General features: G+C 38.1%; 1 protein-coding gene across 7 annotated transcripts in view; it reads left to right on the forward strand.

The window, feature by feature from the left end:
* Positions 1 to 18,828, forward strand: part of ARHGAP21 (Rho GTPase activating protein 21) — a 112,210-nt gene extending 93,382 nt beyond the window's left edge. For 6 of the 7 annotated variants that reach the window (XM_030264514.4, XM_030264517.4, XM_072925448.1 and 3 more), the window contains 17 exons: positions 3,904 to 4,062; positions 4,217 to 4,319; positions 4,408 to 4,444; positions 4,915 to 5,040; positions 5,793 to 6,077; positions 7,173 to 7,237; positions 7,319 to 7,467; positions 8,961 to 9,103; positions 9,186 to 9,341; positions 9,449 to 9,527; positions 9,976 to 10,049; positions 10,135 to 10,224; positions 12,152 to 12,277; positions 12,470 to 12,511; positions 12,838 to 12,943; positions 14,687 to 14,718; positions 16,248 to 18,828. In XM_030264514.4, coding sequence (XP_030120374.4) covers positions 3,904 to 4,062; positions 4,217 to 4,319; positions 4,408 to 4,444; positions 4,915 to 5,040; positions 5,793 to 6,077; positions 7,173 to 7,237; positions 7,319 to 7,467; positions 8,961 to 9,103; positions 9,186 to 9,341; positions 9,449 to 9,527; positions 9,976 to 10,049; positions 10,135 to 10,224; positions 12,152 to 12,277; positions 12,470 to 12,511; positions 12,838 to 12,943; positions 14,687 to 14,718; positions 16,248 to 17,981 — 3,506 coding nt within the window. In that variant the 3' untranslated portion in view covers positions 17,982 to 18,828. The remainder of the gene's footprint in view (positions 1 to 3,903; positions 4,063 to 4,216; positions 4,320 to 4,407; positions 4,445 to 4,914; positions 5,041 to 5,792; positions 6,078 to 7,172; positions 7,238 to 7,318; positions 7,468 to 8,960; positions 9,104 to 9,185; positions 9,342 to 9,448; positions 9,528 to 9,975; positions 10,050 to 10,134; positions 10,225 to 12,151; positions 12,278 to 12,469; positions 12,512 to 12,837; positions 12,944 to 14,686; positions 14,719 to 16,247) is intronic. The other variant, XM_072925450.1, reaches the window with a different exon arrangement.
* Positions 18,829 to 19,246: the final 418 nt, after the last annotated feature.

The following is a 19,246-nucleotide window of genomic DNA, read 5'->3' on the forward strand; positions in this document are numbered from 1 at the left end:
AGGGACTGTTCAGAAGATGGGATAAACAAACACATTAAATGATATATTAATCATGATAAAATTGTATTGTATTAGCTTAATAGGTTGTGATATGGATCTGTGCTTTTTCTCAGTGATTTTGTGTCTGACTCTTCGAATATCTGATAAATTGGTTGATACTTGTTCCTTACTCACATAGTGGGGATAGCATGTCCTGTTTGTCATGCTTTCTTGCCCATGAAATTCTCTGGTTTTGAAATCTCTGGTTCTCTGGGGCCTCTGAGCCCATTTGGTATAAATCTCTGTTTCAGGTTTTTTCACCTCACCTACATTGTGTGCAGATGCTCTCTATCTTTGTAGGTCCCCAGTCTCCAGCTGCATGGCACTACAAGCCTACTTTGATGCACAGATTTCTCTGTGCCTTGGCAAGAGGATCAGTTAGTTGTGGCTGGAGCTGTGTTGTATTACAAGTTTTCAGTGTCTTACCCCATAAATGTTTTTGCGTTGAAGGGCTCTTCCTGAAAACTATTAACTGTTGACCTGTTGCACTCTCATGCAAACAGAAGTGACAAGTGGCATCCCCCCTTAGCCAGAGAAGCTGGCTTGGTTCTGATGGCCAGTGTCTTGCATCACTTGATAGATAATGATGCTGAACAGATTGTGGTTGAAAAGTATAACACAAAGTAGTCCTGGAATAACAGAATCATTTGGACCCATCAGGATCATTGAGTCTAACTCCTGGCCTTGTGCAAGACACCCCAGGAATCACACCATAAGCCCAGGAGCATTGTCCAAATCCTTCCTGAACTCACACAGGCTTGGTGCTGTGACCACTTCCCTGGGGTGCTGTTGCAGTGCCCACCAGCCCTTTGGGTGGAGAACCTTTTCCAGATATCCCACCTAAAGCTCTCCTGACTCAGCTTTGTGCTGTTTCCTTGAGTCCTGTTGCTGGTCAGAAGAGTGAAGAACAGTGTCTGCCCCTCTTGTTCTCCTTGTGAGGATGTTGAAGGTCATAATGAAGTCTCCCCTTCTCCATCCTCCAGACCAAGGGACCTCAGAGACCTCCCCTCCAGACTCTTTACCATCCTTGTGGCCCTCCTGTGGATGCTCTCTGACAGTTTAATCTCTTGCTTATATTTTGGCACCCAGAAATGTCCCCAGCACTGGAGGTGAGGCTGCCCCAGTGCAGAGCAGAGCAGGACAATCCCCTCCCTTGCCCAGCTGGCCATGCTGTGCCTGATGCCCCCCAGGACAGGGTTGTCCCTCCTGGCTGCCAGGGCACTGCTGGCTCAGGTTCAGCTTGCCATGGACCAGGACCCCCAGGTCCCTTTCCATGGCACAGCTCTCCAGCCTCTCTTTCCCCAGTCTCTACACACAACCAGAGTTGTCCCACCCCAGGTGCAGAATCTGGCACTTGCTCTTGTTGAATTTTACATGGTTGCTCAGCCTTCTAACTTGTCAATAGCCTCTGCTCTTGAAGGAGTTGACAGTTATTCCCAATTTACTATTGTTAGCAAACCTACTTGGTATTACTTTGAGTCCTGTATCCATGTGATTAAAATGAAGATGTGGATGAGGACTGAGCTGAGGATGGATCCTTGTGGAACTCCAGTAGTGGCAGGTCACCAGTTTGAGGTCACCCCATGCTCTGTAACCCTTTGTGCCCAACCCATGATCCCATTGGTCACCCATTGTGTAACAGGATGGTCCAGCTGTGAGCTGGATGCTTTCTTCAGAAGGAAACTGTGAGAGACAGTATCAAAAGCTTTGCTGAAGTCCAAAGCATATCTGCTGGCTTTCCTAGGTCAGTGGAAACATCCGTTCACATGGTTTGCGAGTTCTGGGGTGCAAATATGTCAGTCAAGGAAACTGAAAAGGTTAACAAATATTGCAAACACTTGAAAGGAAGATCAAAATACGAGGAATATATGTAGTTTGTTTGGGTTTTGTTTCTTACTGGACAGCAGCAGTGGCATTTGCTAGTACATTAAATTAATAGGCAGAAACTCCTCTGGTGTATGTCATGCTTTACTCCATCATCACTTTATATTACATAAAAGCTTGCTATTAGCTGACCTTCAGTCTCTTCAGGGACTGAGTAGTTATGCCTCTCCTATACCAATGTCATTTGCAGTTCCTCCAAAATTTGCATATTTCTGAAACAACTTTAATTTTGATTCATCTGTGAATTGGATCCACTGTGAAGTAATAATGATTTGAATAATTATTGTTGCTTTTAGGAAACAAACTATTCTTCCTCATCTGAATTATTGGATTTAAGTGTTGTGGGAAATGCTGTAGTGTTGCCAGACATGTTTGTGTTCACAGCTCGCACAGATCTATTTCAAGTGCTAGTGTTTTTATAACTTTTGGGAGTAGAGACTATGACATTTGAGATATGTCTGTTAACATAAATAACTTTAACCTGAGCACATTCAGTCTGCGTAGTGTAACTCAGTCAATTGCATAGTCAGTGATTATATTCCTTAGTCAACATTAGTTTCAGGGAAGCTCACCAGATTTAAAAAAATAGGAAATTGAGCTGCTGCAGGTTTGAAATGGAAGTATAGCTGAGCTTTTTCCTGTGTCCTAGTTGCTGTCATGAAGTCATCTCTAAATGCTTCTAATTTATCACTTTGGATGCAAGTAAAACACAAAAATTTTTAAATTGTAGTGTCACGATTTGGTATGAATTTTGTTGCTTTTCCTTTTTATTAATGTTTCTAGTTTGCAGCTGGGTTTTTTGGGATATACTTTTTTAACTTCAAAAGTTACTATATTTTTCACCCCAGACTATTTAGAGGCATGTTACTGCTAAACCGTCCTGTACTTTGTTTATTGCCTTGTTCTAAATGTACATTGCCAAATTCTGATGGTACAAGTGCTGCCTTAACAGAACTGTTAGTGACTGTTGGAACAGCACAATGCAGCACATGCAGTTGTGTTCACACAAAGCAAAGAATAAACCTCTGTCTGTGAATGTTCATTGGTTTCAATAGGCTTTTCAGTAGCTCTGCATATTACAATTCTTAGCACCTAGAGTACATTCATATTCATTATGGCAGTACAGTTCAGCCCCTGCTTGTGACTTGATTTTTTTCTTTTCTATCCCCTCCTCTACCAGAGCGTGAAGTAGAATGATTTTTTTAGTGCTAGTAATGTGCTCTAGAAGATGTTATGGCTCTTTTCTCAAAATGATGGAAAATGCATATTTTGGCTTCTTCTATCTTGTAAGAAACATGTTAAATACTAGTATATTTAAAGCTTTTTGGAATTTTTCATTATGACGCTTGTGGCTATTGAGACTGAGAGGTGCTGGGCATGTATGGCATGCAGTCATTTCTATGAACAATTAGTGGAAGAACTGATTGGTATGTAGTAATCTCATCTTTTAAAGGTCTGAATACTTGCTTCTTTATTTGAATGTACAGAGGATGGGGGGATTAGTTCTTTGAATGCTAGATAGCTGTTTAAAATACTTTTTTTGTTTGCTTGTAACTTGGCTGTTTTATTTGAACACTCTTTAAACCAAATGGCTTTTGATAGTCTGCCCCTGTTTTATTGCAGATATCTGTCTCTTGATTCAAGCTTACTGATACAATAAGTGTGGGTTTTGCTTATGCATATAAACAAAAATTCTCCACTTCCAAATAATCCAAAAAATTCTTCTGCACACAGCAAAATCAATGATTTATTGCCTTCATCTCTAATGTAGTTATCATCCCTATGAAATGAAACAAGCTTCTCTTCATGAAAAAAAGAGTACATTTGATAGTGTGAATTAATTGGACCCTTTTGTTTGTTAGAATGACCTCATGTTTAAGATATCTGATATCCCAGTAATGAGAAGTTCAGGCTACTATTTGATTTGAGCATTTGATTAATGCATTTAATATGTTAATATATGGCATATTACCTTTGTAGATGAACCGACTAGTCCTAGTATTGACCATGATATTGCACACATTCCTGCTTCTGCTGTTATTTCTGCATCTGCTTCTCAAGCACCAGCTATAACAGCTGTTCCTTCCAGTCCTACATCTCCAATCCCTTTAATTCGGCGACAACTTTCACATGATCATGGTGAGCGTTGATTTCATTCTTTTTCTCTTGCAACTTTTTTCCTTTCACACTCTGGAGATCAGGAGTGAAAATTGTAAACTCTTTATTGATTGAAATAAATCACAAAAATGTAATTCGAGTTCCTGCATACTCAAAAATTTCTATTTCTTTGTAGAATCCATCCGGCCTAGTGTCTTGGATAGCCAACCTGCTGCAAAAACTGAGAGATCAAAGTCATATGATGAAGGACTGGACGACTACAGAGAAGAGGGAAAATCGTGAGTTCACGGAAAAATTAATTAATTTGGACATCTGTTTTTTTAAGTGTCTAAAATCTCATTTTAACATTTGTTTTTCTTCCAACAGATCCATTAAACATGTATCTAGTTTAAAGGGGATTAAGGTAGGTAAATATATATATATATAAACTTACCCATACTGCTATGACAAATGGTTTGAATTATACAGGTCTGTTTTATGAAGTGATGTGCTAAACAGATGGGAGGTTTATTGGAATTGCTGATGTATGCACTATATAAGTAAACATAGTCTCTTTTTTCCTGGACCCATCACATAGTCCTTGATTTTCATTTTCCTCAGTCTCTGTAAATAAAGCGTAATAAATATGGTGGCCTTTTGTGAAAACTCACTAATGAGAGTCTAAGATTTGAGAAGTTTATCAAAGTATTCTTAGCATGTGTAGGGTGTGTGCAAGTTTACACATACTGTTGTGTGTAAACTTTAGAATTTATGTTTTCCTGGGACCATATTCCTGGGGACATTTTTAAAGCGAGAAACTTCTTAAATATAGAAACGGTATTCAAATGTCTGCAGAGTTACACTGTAGGGTTCTTTCTATGGTGTTTGCTGTAGGTCCCAGACAGCCAGAAATCTTCAGAAGACTCTGGTTCCCGGAAAGATTCGTCTTCAGAAGTGTTTGGTGATGCCTCCAAAGAAGGATGGCTCCATTTTCGACAGCTTTTTACAGACAAAGGAAAGGTACCTGTCATGTTTGGGTTTTTAACCTAGGACAAATGCTAAGCTGGTGACAAAATAAGATAAGAAAATACAAGCCTTCCTGTTTAGGTTCTTTAATTTTTTTTTGAGGGGATAATATCATCAATAAGAATATAAAAAGTTTATATCTGTAAGAAATTGACTTCATTCAATTCCTCAGCTTTGTCTACAGACTGCTTTTCCAGACTGTTTTAATTTCACATTTCAAAGCATCTGTTGAAGTAAACTAATTTCTAATGACTACTTAAATAATAAGAACCAGTCCCTTGGTAGGTGTAGTTGCATTTTTTTCCTCTTTTCTAATAATGAAAAAAGTTGTAATTTTTATTAATGTTGTGGAGTTAAGGTCAAATTAACCTTCTGCACAAATATAGTCTAATGCTTAAGGAAAATTGGGTGTCTGGAATTGCTGGGATGTGAAAATGCCATCCTGACTTGGAGGCAGTTTAAAAGACATAGGCAAGAGTTCCCTAAGTACCAGACCAGAAATTGTCTCATACTGTTTCTTACCTGCTGTCACATGTGAACTTACACTCCATGGGTGATGTGGGAGGGCAGGTTGTGGGGCAATTCAGTCCTCTAATGGAGAGCAATTAGTGAATCCCACTTTGTGTAGTCTTTCTGCCAGCCAGGTGGATAGCTGTTCTGTGTAAAACCTCTGGAGGTAGGTGTGCAATCCAGAGAGGCGTGCTGTAAGAAGAAAGCAATCTGACACCTTGGCTGCTGTTTTTCAGCGAGTTGGTGGGAGCATTCGGCCATGGAAGCAACTGTATGTTGTTCTTCGAGGTCATTCACTTTATTTGTACAAGGATAAAAAGGAACAAGTGACCCTCTCTGAAGAAGAACAACCTATAAGCATCAATGCTTGCTTGATAGACATCTCGTACTGTGAAACCAAGAGGAAAAATGTATTTAGACTCACCACTTCAGACCGCGAGTATCTGTTTCAAGCTGAGGACAGAGATAATATGTTAGCATGGATTAAAGCAATACAAGACAACAGCAACTTAAATGATGAGGTGATTGTATAATATTTAAAGCAGAATTGTAGTTTTTGCATTGTAATTAAAAATGTATTGTGATTTCTTGTAATTAATACTTGAACAGAAGAATGAATTTTTTAATTAACCAGTTGACCAAAATGTGTACAGGAACATAAAAGAAAATGAGGTGAAAGGCAGGGTAACTGAGTAAATTAATAGTTTTAAAAAGTCAATGTAATCATAATCAGAAAATAGATGTTTGAAATAAATTAGTTAATGCTGTTCCTGATTTGACTAAAGATACACTTTATAGTAAACTGATCTGCCAAAAATAAGTAACCTTTTTTTAAAAGATAATTTCAGATTTAGGACCAGTGTGGTCTCTCTTCAGACTTGCATTGCAGAGTCTGCATTGCAGAGTTTGTGCAGTAGTACAGTGTGAAGAGTTTCTCAGTAATTAAAAAATGAAACTTTGAAGATGCCTGTTTCTTACTGATGTTTCTATGAATTAAGTCAATGCTCATAGCCAAAGGCAAGCATCTGCTATTGTACATAAGGTATCAATGTCTGTCCCAATATTGTCCATTGTGTTTTCATTGCAGTGATGAGCAACAGAGGAATATTTTTATGTCTGTGGTCATGCACATCTACTCAGATTCAAAATAATTACCCAAAGTATTACACAGATAGATAAAAAAGCAGATTTGAATTAATGTCTTTTTCAGCTGTATTTGTAATAGCAATTAGTTTTCTAACTATGTGCACAGATGATTGGATTTTTTAAAGTAATATATGTTTACTTGCATTTTTTCTGTTTGAACTTACTTTCAGTTTAAGAGGTATTAATTAAATAATACTGCTTTGAAAAAAAAACCCCACCCGTAAATAGAAGTACTTGGTTTGTAATTACTCACTTTTATTTTCCTTGTGGTTTTTCAGCGCTTTGTCTTTACTGTTCTCAGAAGCTGCCTCTTAGGATGTTTGGTTTGGTTAAGGGTTTGGGTTTCTTTAAAATGGACTGAATTGTTGAATTTTATACTTATTTGGTTGCCAGAAGACTTTAATCATATTCTGAAAGGATTTTTTTTCTATTTTATAAGATTATAAAGTATTTCTCAATTTATTTTATAGGATACTGGTGTCACTAGTAGAGATCTAATTAGTCGAAGGATTAAAGAGTACAGTACAATGATGAGGTGGGTGAATTATATGTTGCCAATGGTTTTTGTAGAGTTCTTATTTAGCTTCTTTCAATTGAAGTAGTCTCTCTTGTTCAGTTCTTCAAGCAGCAAAACGGAACCATCTCCCAAAACACCTCGCCAGAGTCTGAGTATCAGACAGACTCTACTTGGAACTAAAGCAGAACAGAGGACTCAGAGTCCACATTCTCCTAAGGATGAGACAGAAAGGAAGCTTCTCACTAAAGGTCTGTATTTTGTCTATTTCTTTAGTTCCCTTTTGCCCCGGTGTAAGGCCATCCAGGTGCCCTTCTCAGGGATTTTTGAATTCATAAATATACAGATGCAAACCAAGGATTAGCCCAGGGAGTTTAAGCTGCAGCTTTAGTCACTCATTTCTAGAAACTACTTAATCTCAGATCCTGAAACTTTTATTTTAGTCCCCTCTCAGGAGGTTTTTGTGTTTTTTTCCCCCTTCAGCTCTATGTAGGGCTAACAGCAGTAAACACAAGTGTTAAACTTCTTGGGAACAAAATTATGCCAAGCTTTGGAAATAATTTTGTGTGTAATTCATGTTCTGTCTCCAGCTGACTTGGAACTGATAAGGTAATACTTTCCACTGAAGTGCTTCCAAAGTATAGAACAGATTTTTTTTATTTTTAATTCTTAAAACACAGGAGTGAACTTGTATTATTTTTTCCAGAACAAAATTAATGCCTTCTGAGTTCTAAAAATGTCTGATGAACTGGCACTGCAAACTTGAATCAGTATCTGAGCTCCATCAAATAATGTCACAATCAACTTCTTTTTATTCTTTCTTTCTTTACTTTACTTTTTTTTTTCACGTAGTGTGTAAACATATCATACTTCACATCAGACTGTTGTTTAAAAAGTGTATTGTACAAATTCAGGCAACTGGATAAGCAACCGCTTTTCATCCACCACTTTGGAGTGATTCAGTCTTGAATTTAAGCTATCAGTGAATTCTGGCTTTTGTTTCCAAAGAACATCCCTGTGCTTCTGCAGTGCTACACATGTAACTAAATTGCATGTGTTGAGTAAATCTCACATCTGCTGAAAGAATATCTCCAGAAATAAGAAGTACTTATTATGCTAGATGACTTGCAGTGCAAGATAAATGGGAATTGCAATTTGTTACAAAAATTCTATAGGAGAGGTAAACAGAGAAACTGAACCTCTGATTTTTTGATAGAGAATATTTTAAGTGAGTAATGTTTGGAATTACTTAGGAGTGACTAAAATCTGATAATTTCTGAAAGAGTGAGTAAGTCTGCACAACTGTGAGCATAGCTCTAGAGTCTGATGGGTATTCTGTGCAGCAGTGTGATTCCATGGAAACTTAGTGTTGTGCTACTAAATGTAGGTTTTAATTTTTTAAATTTTAGTAGTTTTTATAAATTTCAAGTTTAAATTTAGTAGTTTATCTACTTTTAGTCTTAGAATGATGAAATGCCACGGTAGCATCCAGCTTCTTGCTTTTCTAAGTCTGGGTTGTGAGTATGTTCAGGTTTATCTTTTGAACCACAGAAGAGTAACAGAAGTTGTTGCATAAAGCCATGTAAAGGCTTGTTTCATAAAGGCTGGTAAAAGCTAAAAATGCAGCAGGTGTTACTTGCTCTTTGCAAATCTGTTACCTGTATTTACAGTCAGTTTTGTGGCATAAGTGTTCTTATTTTTCTTCTTTATTTTCTTTTTTTTCCACTGTCCTAACAACAAAAAGATGAGACAAGCCCACCAAAAGACAAAGGGACATGGAGAAAAGGCATTCCAAGCATTATGAGGAAGACATTTGAAAAGAAGCCCTCTGCTGTTGGAACTTTTGGTGTTAGACTAGATGACTGCCCTCCAGCTCATACCAACAAAGTATGGAAGTAGTTTTTCTTTCATTGTGGATTTAAAATACTTTTAAAATCAATTACTTATCTATGCAACTTTTTTTTTTCAGTATATTCCACTGATTGTTGATATATGTTGCAAACTGGTTGAAGAAAGAGGTCTTGAGTACACAGGTATTTACCGAGTGCCTGGAAATAATGCTGCCATCTCAAGTATGCAAGAAGAGCTCAATAAAGGAATGACTGACATTGATGTTCATGATGATGTAAGTCTTTAATCACACTATTTTCATATTAAAATCCCCAAAACTTCTGGTTGTGTTGTGATCATAGTAATATAAAGCATGTCTGACCTTTTCTTTTAAACACGTAGAAATGGCGTGACCTGAACGTGATCAGCAGTCTGCTGAAATCCTTCTTCCGAAAGCTCCCGGAACCCCTCTTCACCAACGGTATGTTGTTTTCATTACAGTTTGGTCATAAGGAGTTGCAGTTGAACAGTTGTCTTACAACATTCAGATGGTTTGAGAGAAAATTCAGGGAAATCATCCCCACTCTGCATTAAATGTTATCTTTCCTAAAGAGTAGGAAGTCATGGTGATCATCTTAGGAATGAGAGATGTAAATACAATTTCTGTGATGTGAAGGGATTATGAATATGCAACTAAAAGAGTAAAACTTTCAATTTCACAATTCCACTGTTGCAGTATTCAGTGAAAGCTGTTTTTTTTTTCCTGTCCTGTCACACAAAACATACACTTACAATATAATGGGCTAATTTATGACTTCGAGGTCATTCTTTTATGTGTGTTCAAGGGGGAGTGGGGCTGGCAGATGGGGGTGTATATGCATACATCTATAGATCTAAAAACTCATATATAATTTCTACTTTTTTAACAGACAAATATGCAGATTTTATAGATGCCAATAGAAAAGAAGATCCTGTTGAGCGTCTGAAAACACTGAAGAGACTGGTAAACTGAAATCAGTTGTGTTGTAGGTGCACTACAAAATTAGCATTAAATGTTCAGTGTTCTGAATAGTGATTGTTTGTTTCAGATTCATGATTTACCTGAACACCATTATGAGACCCTCAAGTTTCTTTCTGCACACCTGAAGACAGTAGCAGAGAACTCAGAAAAGAACAAGGTATTAGAAATAAACATATAATGCATTCTGGTTTGTCTCATTAAGTTTGGATTTTTTTTGTGCAGGAGCATTTCTAATTAAGGTGATAATTTATTGTTGTAGATAAAATTAGGGAGTGTTGCTATGTGGAGAAAATTTTTGTAATAGACTAAGTACTCCTGCAAAATATGCACATGTTTAGTGTGAATTAAAGTTATTCAGACTGGTAGTCTTTTGGGAATAACCCCTTGCATCCTAAGTTTATCTCAGGTCTGTAAATTTCCTGTAATCCAATCTAGATACCAGCAAGACTGTGCTTGGGCAGGGCAGAGGTGAATAAATCTGCTGACAGAGGTTGTCACATCAGCTTTCTTTGAAGCCTGGCTTCTGGATGCTTGAGAGATTTTTAAGACTAGGAGTTACTATAGTTATTTGAGTGATTACCCTATAGATGCTGTTTTGGCTGGTTTTAAGAAGGAAAATTCATAATATAAATGGTGGTAGTTCATCACTACTGGATCTTTTTCCACCACTAGGTATAACTTTTTGTAATTTCCATAGGGTGGGAAAGAGTTGGCATATCTTAAGTGCTCCTGTGCATGCTATAGTCCTTCAGTAAATTCTAATAAGAGTGTCCCCTTTTTCAGCTTTCAGGGAGGGATAGCTGAGTGCAAAGCTGTCCATAATATGGGTGTGCTTATGGATGTTTACCTCAGGGCAGGTAACGTGGCCCTGTATCCTGCACATTAGCTAAATGGAAAAAAAATTGATATAATTGATGCTATATAGAGGAGCCTGTGGCCAAATCATTTAAATCATCTTAAATCTTAAAAATCGGTAGGGTGAATACGGTAGGTTATGCAAATAATACCTTCCAGTTAAATATATGAAAGAAAAGTATTTGTGTGTTCATTTTAAAAAATCAACAAATTGTGAACTTTAGCAATATTACAGATTATATTATAAGGAAATTATAGTAAATGTCATTTTTGAGTGCAGTGCTTAAAGGATGCTTTTCTATCATTTTATGGTTTTGATGGGCTGTATAAATGTTGCTAAATACTGTTAATATTGCTGAATGTATAAGGCTAGATGAATGAGGAGGTGGTGTTACAATTGTGTGACTTGTCCAAAGACAAAAGAGAGCATTAGGGATTTGTTTCATGTTTGCAACTTACTTCTGATAAGCACAAAGTCTTTGCTGCCTGTGTGTTACTGGTCTATTCTATACCAGAACAGTAAACTCTTAAGTTAAAGAAGCAAAAATAGAAGGTAAGTTCTGCTGCTGCTTCTTGAAATTATTTGTCACAGATGTAACATTAGTCATATACTTAATTCACTTCTGAAGTAGTGACCTGATCACACAATGCTGAGCCTGTCTCACAAATAGATGTCTTGGGTCCATGATGTTTGTTCTGCCACTTCCTCTGAAGCTGGTGCAAATTGAATGAGGTCTTTGTCAGTAGATATAATACAGTATTTCATTACCAGCTTAATTTTTTTTGTGTGTCATTTAAATGTTTTCAGGAAAAAAAACAGGGAGCTATCAATGCCTTTTTACAAAACAAGAAATTCTGGAAACATCAATGTTTCCGAGCATCAGTGTTTCTTTAAGGAAAGAAGAAAATATCCCCCTGAAAACGTAAAAAATATGTCTGGGTTCTTGAGTTTTCTGTGGTTGTGGAGCCAGTTTGCTTGCAGTAGGTTAAGGAAGGCTGGAATTCTGAATTGCAGAAACATTGGATATATTTATTGCAGCTACATATAGGAGAGTTTTGATGTAGTGTAACATCCTACCTGAGTCAGTAATGTATTTTTTAAAAACTCTTTTGTGTCCTTATTTTAAATGGTTCTTATATATATTAATAGTGTTATATGAATGTACATAGCCCATATTACTGTATTTTCTCGTTATAAAAGTATGATGTGGAAATATTTCATTTCTTAGATGGAACCGAGAAACCTGGCAATAGTATTTGGTCCAACACTTGTGAGGACATCTGATGATAACATGACACACATGGTTACCCACATGCCAGACCAATATAAAATTGTAGAAACACTCATCCAAAAAGTAAGTGGCTGTATTTCATTATTGAAAAAATAAGATTGTACACAGATCAAACAGCTTTTTTCTCATTGGGCCAGTTTGGGTCTGGTATTTATCCATCAAACTCTCACTTTCAGTAAAATCTATGTTTGATTGTACCACATTTGGGTTTTGGATTTCCTGTGGGGTTTTCACCTTTTTTGTTTTAACTTTTAGCATGACTGGTTTTTCACAGAAGATGATGCTGAAGAACCTCTTGTAAGTATTATGGCATAAATACTTGTGTTCTAACTGCCTTAGTTAAGAATCTGCTTCTGCTGCCTCTAGAACGCCTGTATAGTTTTTACTATGTCACTGTATGGTTTGCTCTTCAGAAGCACCTTTTTAGCTTTCCAGTCCTTGTAGTAATGAATTCTATTTTTTTTTAAAAAGCAAGCCATGCATTTGTTTTAAAAGCATAAAGGAAAATAGGACATGCTTTCCTCGTGTTCTTCAGGTGAATAATGCAGTTTTCTAAATGCTGTTGAATCATAATGAACTATTTGTGAAACGATGATGAAGAGATCTTTGTTTATTAACTATAGACAGCAGTTCAGGAGGAAAACACTGTAGAATCTCAGCCAGTGCCAAACATAGATCATTTACTCACCAACATTGGAAGAACGGGAGTATCTCCTGGAGACGTATCAGGTAACTCTTGCCTGGAAAGTGTTAATCCATAGGCTAGAATAACCTACTCTGTTAACTCAGTGTAACTCTCTCTTCCTATTTTATTTTACTAATAAAATGTTTTCCTCTTTTCCAAAAGATCATTTAACATTTCTTAAAGACTTGAATTGTTGATAATCATGCATGATATAATTTGGAAGACTTTTTTTGTCTAACAGGAACTTAATCATGAAAAGATGAGGCTTGCACATAGTATTTTATTTATTCACAGTAACCCATGCAGTCATCATCGTGAGGTCAAGCAGATACGCTGCTATAAAGTGGTTTGTTGTGATGGCAGAAAGACTGATCTTCAGTGGTGTTCTAATATTGCTCCTTCCCAACGTTAGGAATGCAAAACATTGAGCTATGTTTTCTTGTCAAATGATGGACACTTTAGTATGTTGCAGTATGTTTATACTAAAGCTGGTTTCCTTCTGTTTATAAATGCCATCCTCCTTTGTGGCTAAGGATAAGCATTACAGGCTCTTTTTTGGTGACTTTTTCCCCTCCTCCCTTCACTCTACTATTGCACTAACCCAGCATGTTGTATCCCACAAATGTTATCCCTTCGTCTCTAGCTTTTGTTTCAGTTTTCAAAGGGTTGTGCAGCACTTACTGAAACAGTCACTTTGTACTGATGTTGGAACAGGCGAAGTGGGAGGAGTCTATCACACGGTGATGTCATTAGTGGAGTCTGTGATGTCACTGATGGACAGCTGGAACTGTAGGAAGAAGGAGGACTGTTGCCCACACTGTAGCTGCCTTGTCTGCAGAAACCCCCGTTTCTTGTAAATGGAAAAAACCCCAAGTTGATCTGTGCTGTAAATTTTCTTTTAAGAGTATTTTAAACAGATCAATGCTACTTTTTAAAAGTTTTTCTGCTGTTTCTTGTTATCTCTGAAGCAGACCCTGAGGAGAAATAGCATGGTATGGTCTACCAGTCTTTCTAGTCATAAAGCATTAGCCATGTGTCAAAAAGGGGTGTGGCAGGGGGCTCAGCTCTTTCTTCCCAGGGAGAAAGTCCCAGGTTCATGTTTTTTAGCCATCTTGCTAGCCCCTTCCTACCCCCTTTATAATTGTATAATCTTGGGTTTTGCGAGACAGTGAAACTATGGTGTCCATTTTTCATTTCATAAAAGCGCTTCTTGTGGGAAAGCACAAAACTGGTAGCTGCTGACATCTAGACAATTTAAAAATAAAATTTTACCTGCATGTAGTAAGAGGTGGAGAGAGATGTATAATTGGGGATTTACACAGAAAATATGACTTAATTCCTTTAAAACCTCACTACAAGAACCATGATTTGTACCTAGGGAGCCAACTGTACAAAGACACCCAATTTTGCTTTGTGTATCCTGAATCTCAGGAGAGTACACAGTGCCATCCTGAAAAGGTCTCTCAGCTGCGGTTTTGCAGGGGCTGTATACTTAAAGCATTGAATAAACATTAGTATTTCTGTTTTTTATTTTGAAGAACAGGGCTCCTTTGCCATTCCTATCATTGAGCTGGTTCTGCCTACAATTCACAGCATCCTTTCATGGCGGTGGCTTTCTGTGGTGCAGCTTGCATCTTTGTGAGCTCTGACTATTCACTCTGTTCTGGTTTTAATTTGCTTCACATCTTGTTCTGTGCTTGTCTTTTTCATAAGTCCAGCATTGTCTGTAGCAACAATTAAAAAGTTGCACAGAACTGAACAGATTTTTTTTTTTAATTTTTCCACAGATTCAGCTACTAGTGACTCGGCAAAATCTAAGGTAAATCATCTTCTGATATCATATAGTTACAAGCTTCTGAAATCTGTTAGATGCTTCCTTTATTAAATCACTGATATGCAGGTGTACTATAGAGCTTACGTAGAAATTCTTGTGTAAATGGTAGTACTGTTTTCTCATAACCTATTTTTGAAGTGTTACAATGGAAAAAGGACTTGTGTGCAGTTAGCTGCATCTAGCACAGCAGTCAGCTGCACACAGCAACAGCTTTGTTCCAAGCTCTCACAATTGTGGGCACTTACCTCCTTTTCGCGTCTCTTTTCGTAGAAGTGAATGTATATATAGTATCTTCCCCATTGTTGGCATAGTACTAACTCACAGAGGGTATTTATGTTTCTCCATTTCACTGAGAAAAGTATACTTAGAATTCAGCCTGTTCTTCAGGAGGTAATAGCTTCTCCTCTTAGAAGAAGACAAAGGCTGTGGTTAAAGGTTGCTCTGCAGAATCTCCCTCAGAAGTACTGCTGTGCATGGGAGGAACGCCTCACCAAGCAGGGGAACAAGTGGAACTTGGCTGTTCATTCAGTGCTTGGTTCAGTGACAAAGCCCTCGTGTGACACATGTGGTTTGTCCCTCATGGGGACAAACCTTTGTCTCCTGGGCTGTTGTTCAGGAGTTCTGACCCTGGGTGTCTGTAGCATAGACTCACAGGGAGGCACGCAGCTGACCCCAGTGAGGTCATGGCACAGCTCTGTGCTGGCCTGCATTCCACGTGTGGCACTGATGCCTCCTTGCAGCTGGGAACAGGACTCAGAGCATCCTTCTGGTTCATTGTGGAGATGCCAACACAGCTGCTCTCTGAGGATGTTTGGTGGCTCAGCTGTTTCCTCAAAATAGCCCAATTTGCAGGACACACATTACACCACCTGTAGCAGTGAGGCTCTAAGCAGGAAAGGTGCATAGCTTTGAAGGGGCCAGATGGTAATGTTAGAGTACTGAAAAGAGTTCTTAATTCATAAAATTGAATAATTTGGCTTGTACTTTTATTCTTTCTGTGCCATTTTAAAAGTAAATTCCTCTAAAATAAGGAAGTTTATTTTTTAATTTTCTACACTTAAACTAGTTATGAGTAACATTCATTTTATTGGCAGTAATTAATTGGTACCATTTACAAACTCAGTCTGAAATGTGAAAGATGAACTGAAAAAAGGAGCAATTAGCTTTTTTGAATAGGTAAGACCTTGAAAGGAGTGATTGTGAAGCATCTGTGAAGCAGTTGCAAACCAGTCTTGAGAAGGTTTCCTTACTGTAATGGGGTCTGCTTTATTAGTCAATCAAAAACTAAATAGTGGTATACACTAACCAGTCTTGGTTAAGTTTAAGGGACTCAGATAAAAAGTGGAATGCTCAGGAAGGAAATTGACTTAGTGGGCAATGTCATTTCAACTACAGAAGGAGGATGTAAATGTTTCCTGAATGAAGATGCACTTCCTACTGTGAAGCTTAGGTTCTATTTTGTAAGTGTTTCAGGCTTCTTGACTTTAATTATGCCCTCTCCTTTTTTTTAACAGGGTTCTTGGGGTTCTGGAAAAGATCAGTATAGCAAGGAACTGCTTGTGTCCTCCATTTTTGCAGCAGCTAGTCGCAAGCGGAAAAAAACTAAAGAGAAACCACAGCCAAGTAGCTCAGAGGATGAGTTGGATAATGTGTTTTTCAAGAAGGAGCTTGCAGAACAATCTCGTGGTGACACAGCAAAAGAGAACACAGCTAAAGGGGAATATGAAAGAGAGAGAGAGATAGGGAGAAAACAAAGGATGTTTGTCCTGAAGGAAAAAGAGAACAGCAGTAAAAAAGATGTGAATGTTGTAAAGGATGAAAAGAAGTCAATAAAGAAAGAAAATATCCTGACAGAGGAACCTTCACTGCCTTACGATGAAAAATGTACAAAATCATCAAATATCAACTGTCTGCAAACCATGCAGAAGAATAACCCAAAAATGCCTATTTCACAATCTTCTTCCCAGGTTGAGGAGACAGTGTCTGACTCTGGCACTGTGCTAAGCACTTCCTCCCAGGCTTCCCAGCACAGATACGCATGCAAAAAAGTAGCCAGCCCTGAAATTAAACACAATGAGTTTTTAGCAGCTGATGTCAGCTCCATCACCTCAGATTACTCAACGACTTCATCTACTATGTATCTGACTGGTTTAGATGCCAGTATGCTGAGCCCTGAGGTGCAGTCAGTGACAGAAAGCAAGGGAGAAGATGCAGATGATGAAAGAAGTGAATTGATCAGCGAAGGGCGTCCTATGGAGACGGACAGTGAAAGTGACTTCCCTGTCTTTGCCACCAGCGCTGCCGCCGAAAGGCTGTCCAAAGGGAAAGTTCCAGAAGTGGTAAAGACCAGTCGGAGGAACTCTGAAGAAAGTGAAGTAAGTTGTACTGAGGGAAGTTCCACGCCAAAGTTAGAGAGTCGCAGACTTTTTAGCTCGCACAAACTTATTGAATGTGATACACTCTCCAGGAAAAAGTCTGCACGGCACAAAACGGACAGTGAGGGGTCAGGGGATGCCAAGAGTGAGAAGGACTTGCCTACTGTGACCAAAATGTTCGACATCATGAAAAAAGGAAGATCCACAAGCAGTTTAGCTACATCGGCCAAAAGCGAGGCTGACAAACAAGAACCTACGTGGAGACTTAAGATTACAGACAGGTTAAAGCTGCGACTCAAATCATCTGCTGATGATATGTTTGGAGTTGGGAATCAAAAAGCTAACTCTGCAGAGACTGCAAAGAGAAAGAATATCAGGCGAAGGCACACACTTGGAGGGCAGAGGGATTTTGCTGAAATAAGTGTCCTGAATGCTTGGAAAGCTCAAGAACCAAGTCAAAATAGAGAGAGAGAATCTGAGCTTTCAGCTGTGACTCGGTTGAAGCCAAAATGTCCAGCCCAGGACCTCTCGATCTCGGACTGGCTTGCACGAGAACGTTTACGCACTAGCACAACTGACCTTAATACGGGTGAAACTGGAAAGCCCAGACTTGAGAACACTAACTTAGCAGAGGTATCAAAGGTAGAGCTGCCCTCATCTGCAGAGATGCAGGCCGATGAAGGCAGCTCTTCCAGCAGCTTGACTTTAATTAATAGAACACCACCTTCGGGACCATTTCAGCCACCAGACCAGGTAAATGGTGAAAATTATCAGAACATGAACAAAAACAACTTCAGCCCAGCAGTTGATGCCCATCCTCATAAACTGTCTGGGACTCAAGTGGTTAGATCTCGATTTTACCAGTATCTTTGAAATGGGAAGATATGTCCACTGCAGCAATTCATTAACTTACCCTCACACTTCCCAGTAACTCTGCGTGTGTGTGTTTGCGTGTGTGTGTGTACATATATAAATATTTTTTTCCTGTACTGTTGTTGTTATGCAGCCTTCATTTGGGCTGGTTTCATCAATGTGCCCTGTGGAACGTCTTCACAGTGCATTACCACAGCCAGAAGAACACTAAAGTTAAAGTATATATATATATTTTAAGAAAAAGTATATTTGATGGCTGCATACAAATGTTGAACAAAGCATCTGATGCAACATGCTGTGTAGTGTATACATGGTTTTCTGACTGAGAGTTGGCCTGGCATTAGTATGCAGGAAAATTGTTCTTTTGGTTTAGTCACTAACAAGTGCCTCATTATAAATTCATTTGGTTTGTTAGGGTGCCATATTGCTAAATTAGAGAAACTTATTACAAACAAATAAATGCATTTTACTGTTAATGAATTTCATTACATTTTACAAATGTTAACACAGGTGGCTACAGAGCTTCCATTCCTTAGGCATTCCAGTAAATATTGGAGTTTTATATTTCCAATTTTAATACAGATTTTGAGTTTTATGTGACTTGAATTTCTAATCTTTCTGTAAAATAAGTAACTTAACTGTACATATTACATGTGTATCTTTTCTTCAGATACCAGATTTGATATAAATGTTGTAACATAGGCGTGTAGATAGTGGATACTGGATGGAACTGGTTTCTTTTATTGAGAATATAATTCTGCATGAAGACCTAATGAATCCAAACCTGTATCATGCCTGTGTGCATACCCACTTAAACACTGGAAATAAAATTGTTTTGGTGACCCTTTTTGTGATTCAGATTCTTTCTGATGAACGGTTCTGAAGTGTCACACTTATAAGTTGCAGTCAGGAACTGCTTTTAGGATTACCAAACCTGCAGTTCCTCCTTGATGAAGGACTTTTGTTTGTGGGGCCACACTGTGCAGGTCAGCAGGTGAGAGAGATGCAGCTGGTTAAATGTTTTCATCTTTATACATGATTGATTCTAAGGTATGTAGCAAGTGGGTTTATGTTTAATGTGCAGGTTTTGTTAAGTCAGAATAACCATCAGTATCTGCCAGTCAGGACAATACTGTAGTTTGAGTCTTGGACTTTTTATAATTTTAACTAAAAAAAAATGTTTTTCTACCCTAAAAACTCATCTGTGTATGAGCTCTGTCAGTTATATTTTTTTTTTTTTTTGTATGCTCTTACACACCTACTTG

This window comes from Taeniopygia guttata, chromosome 2 (assembly GCF_048771995.1).
Source record: "Taeniopygia guttata chromosome 2, bTaeGut7.mat, whole genome shotgun sequence".
Taxonomy (NCBI): domain Eukaryota; kingdom Metazoa; phylum Chordata; class Aves; order Passeriformes; family Estrildidae; genus Taeniopygia; species Taeniopygia guttata.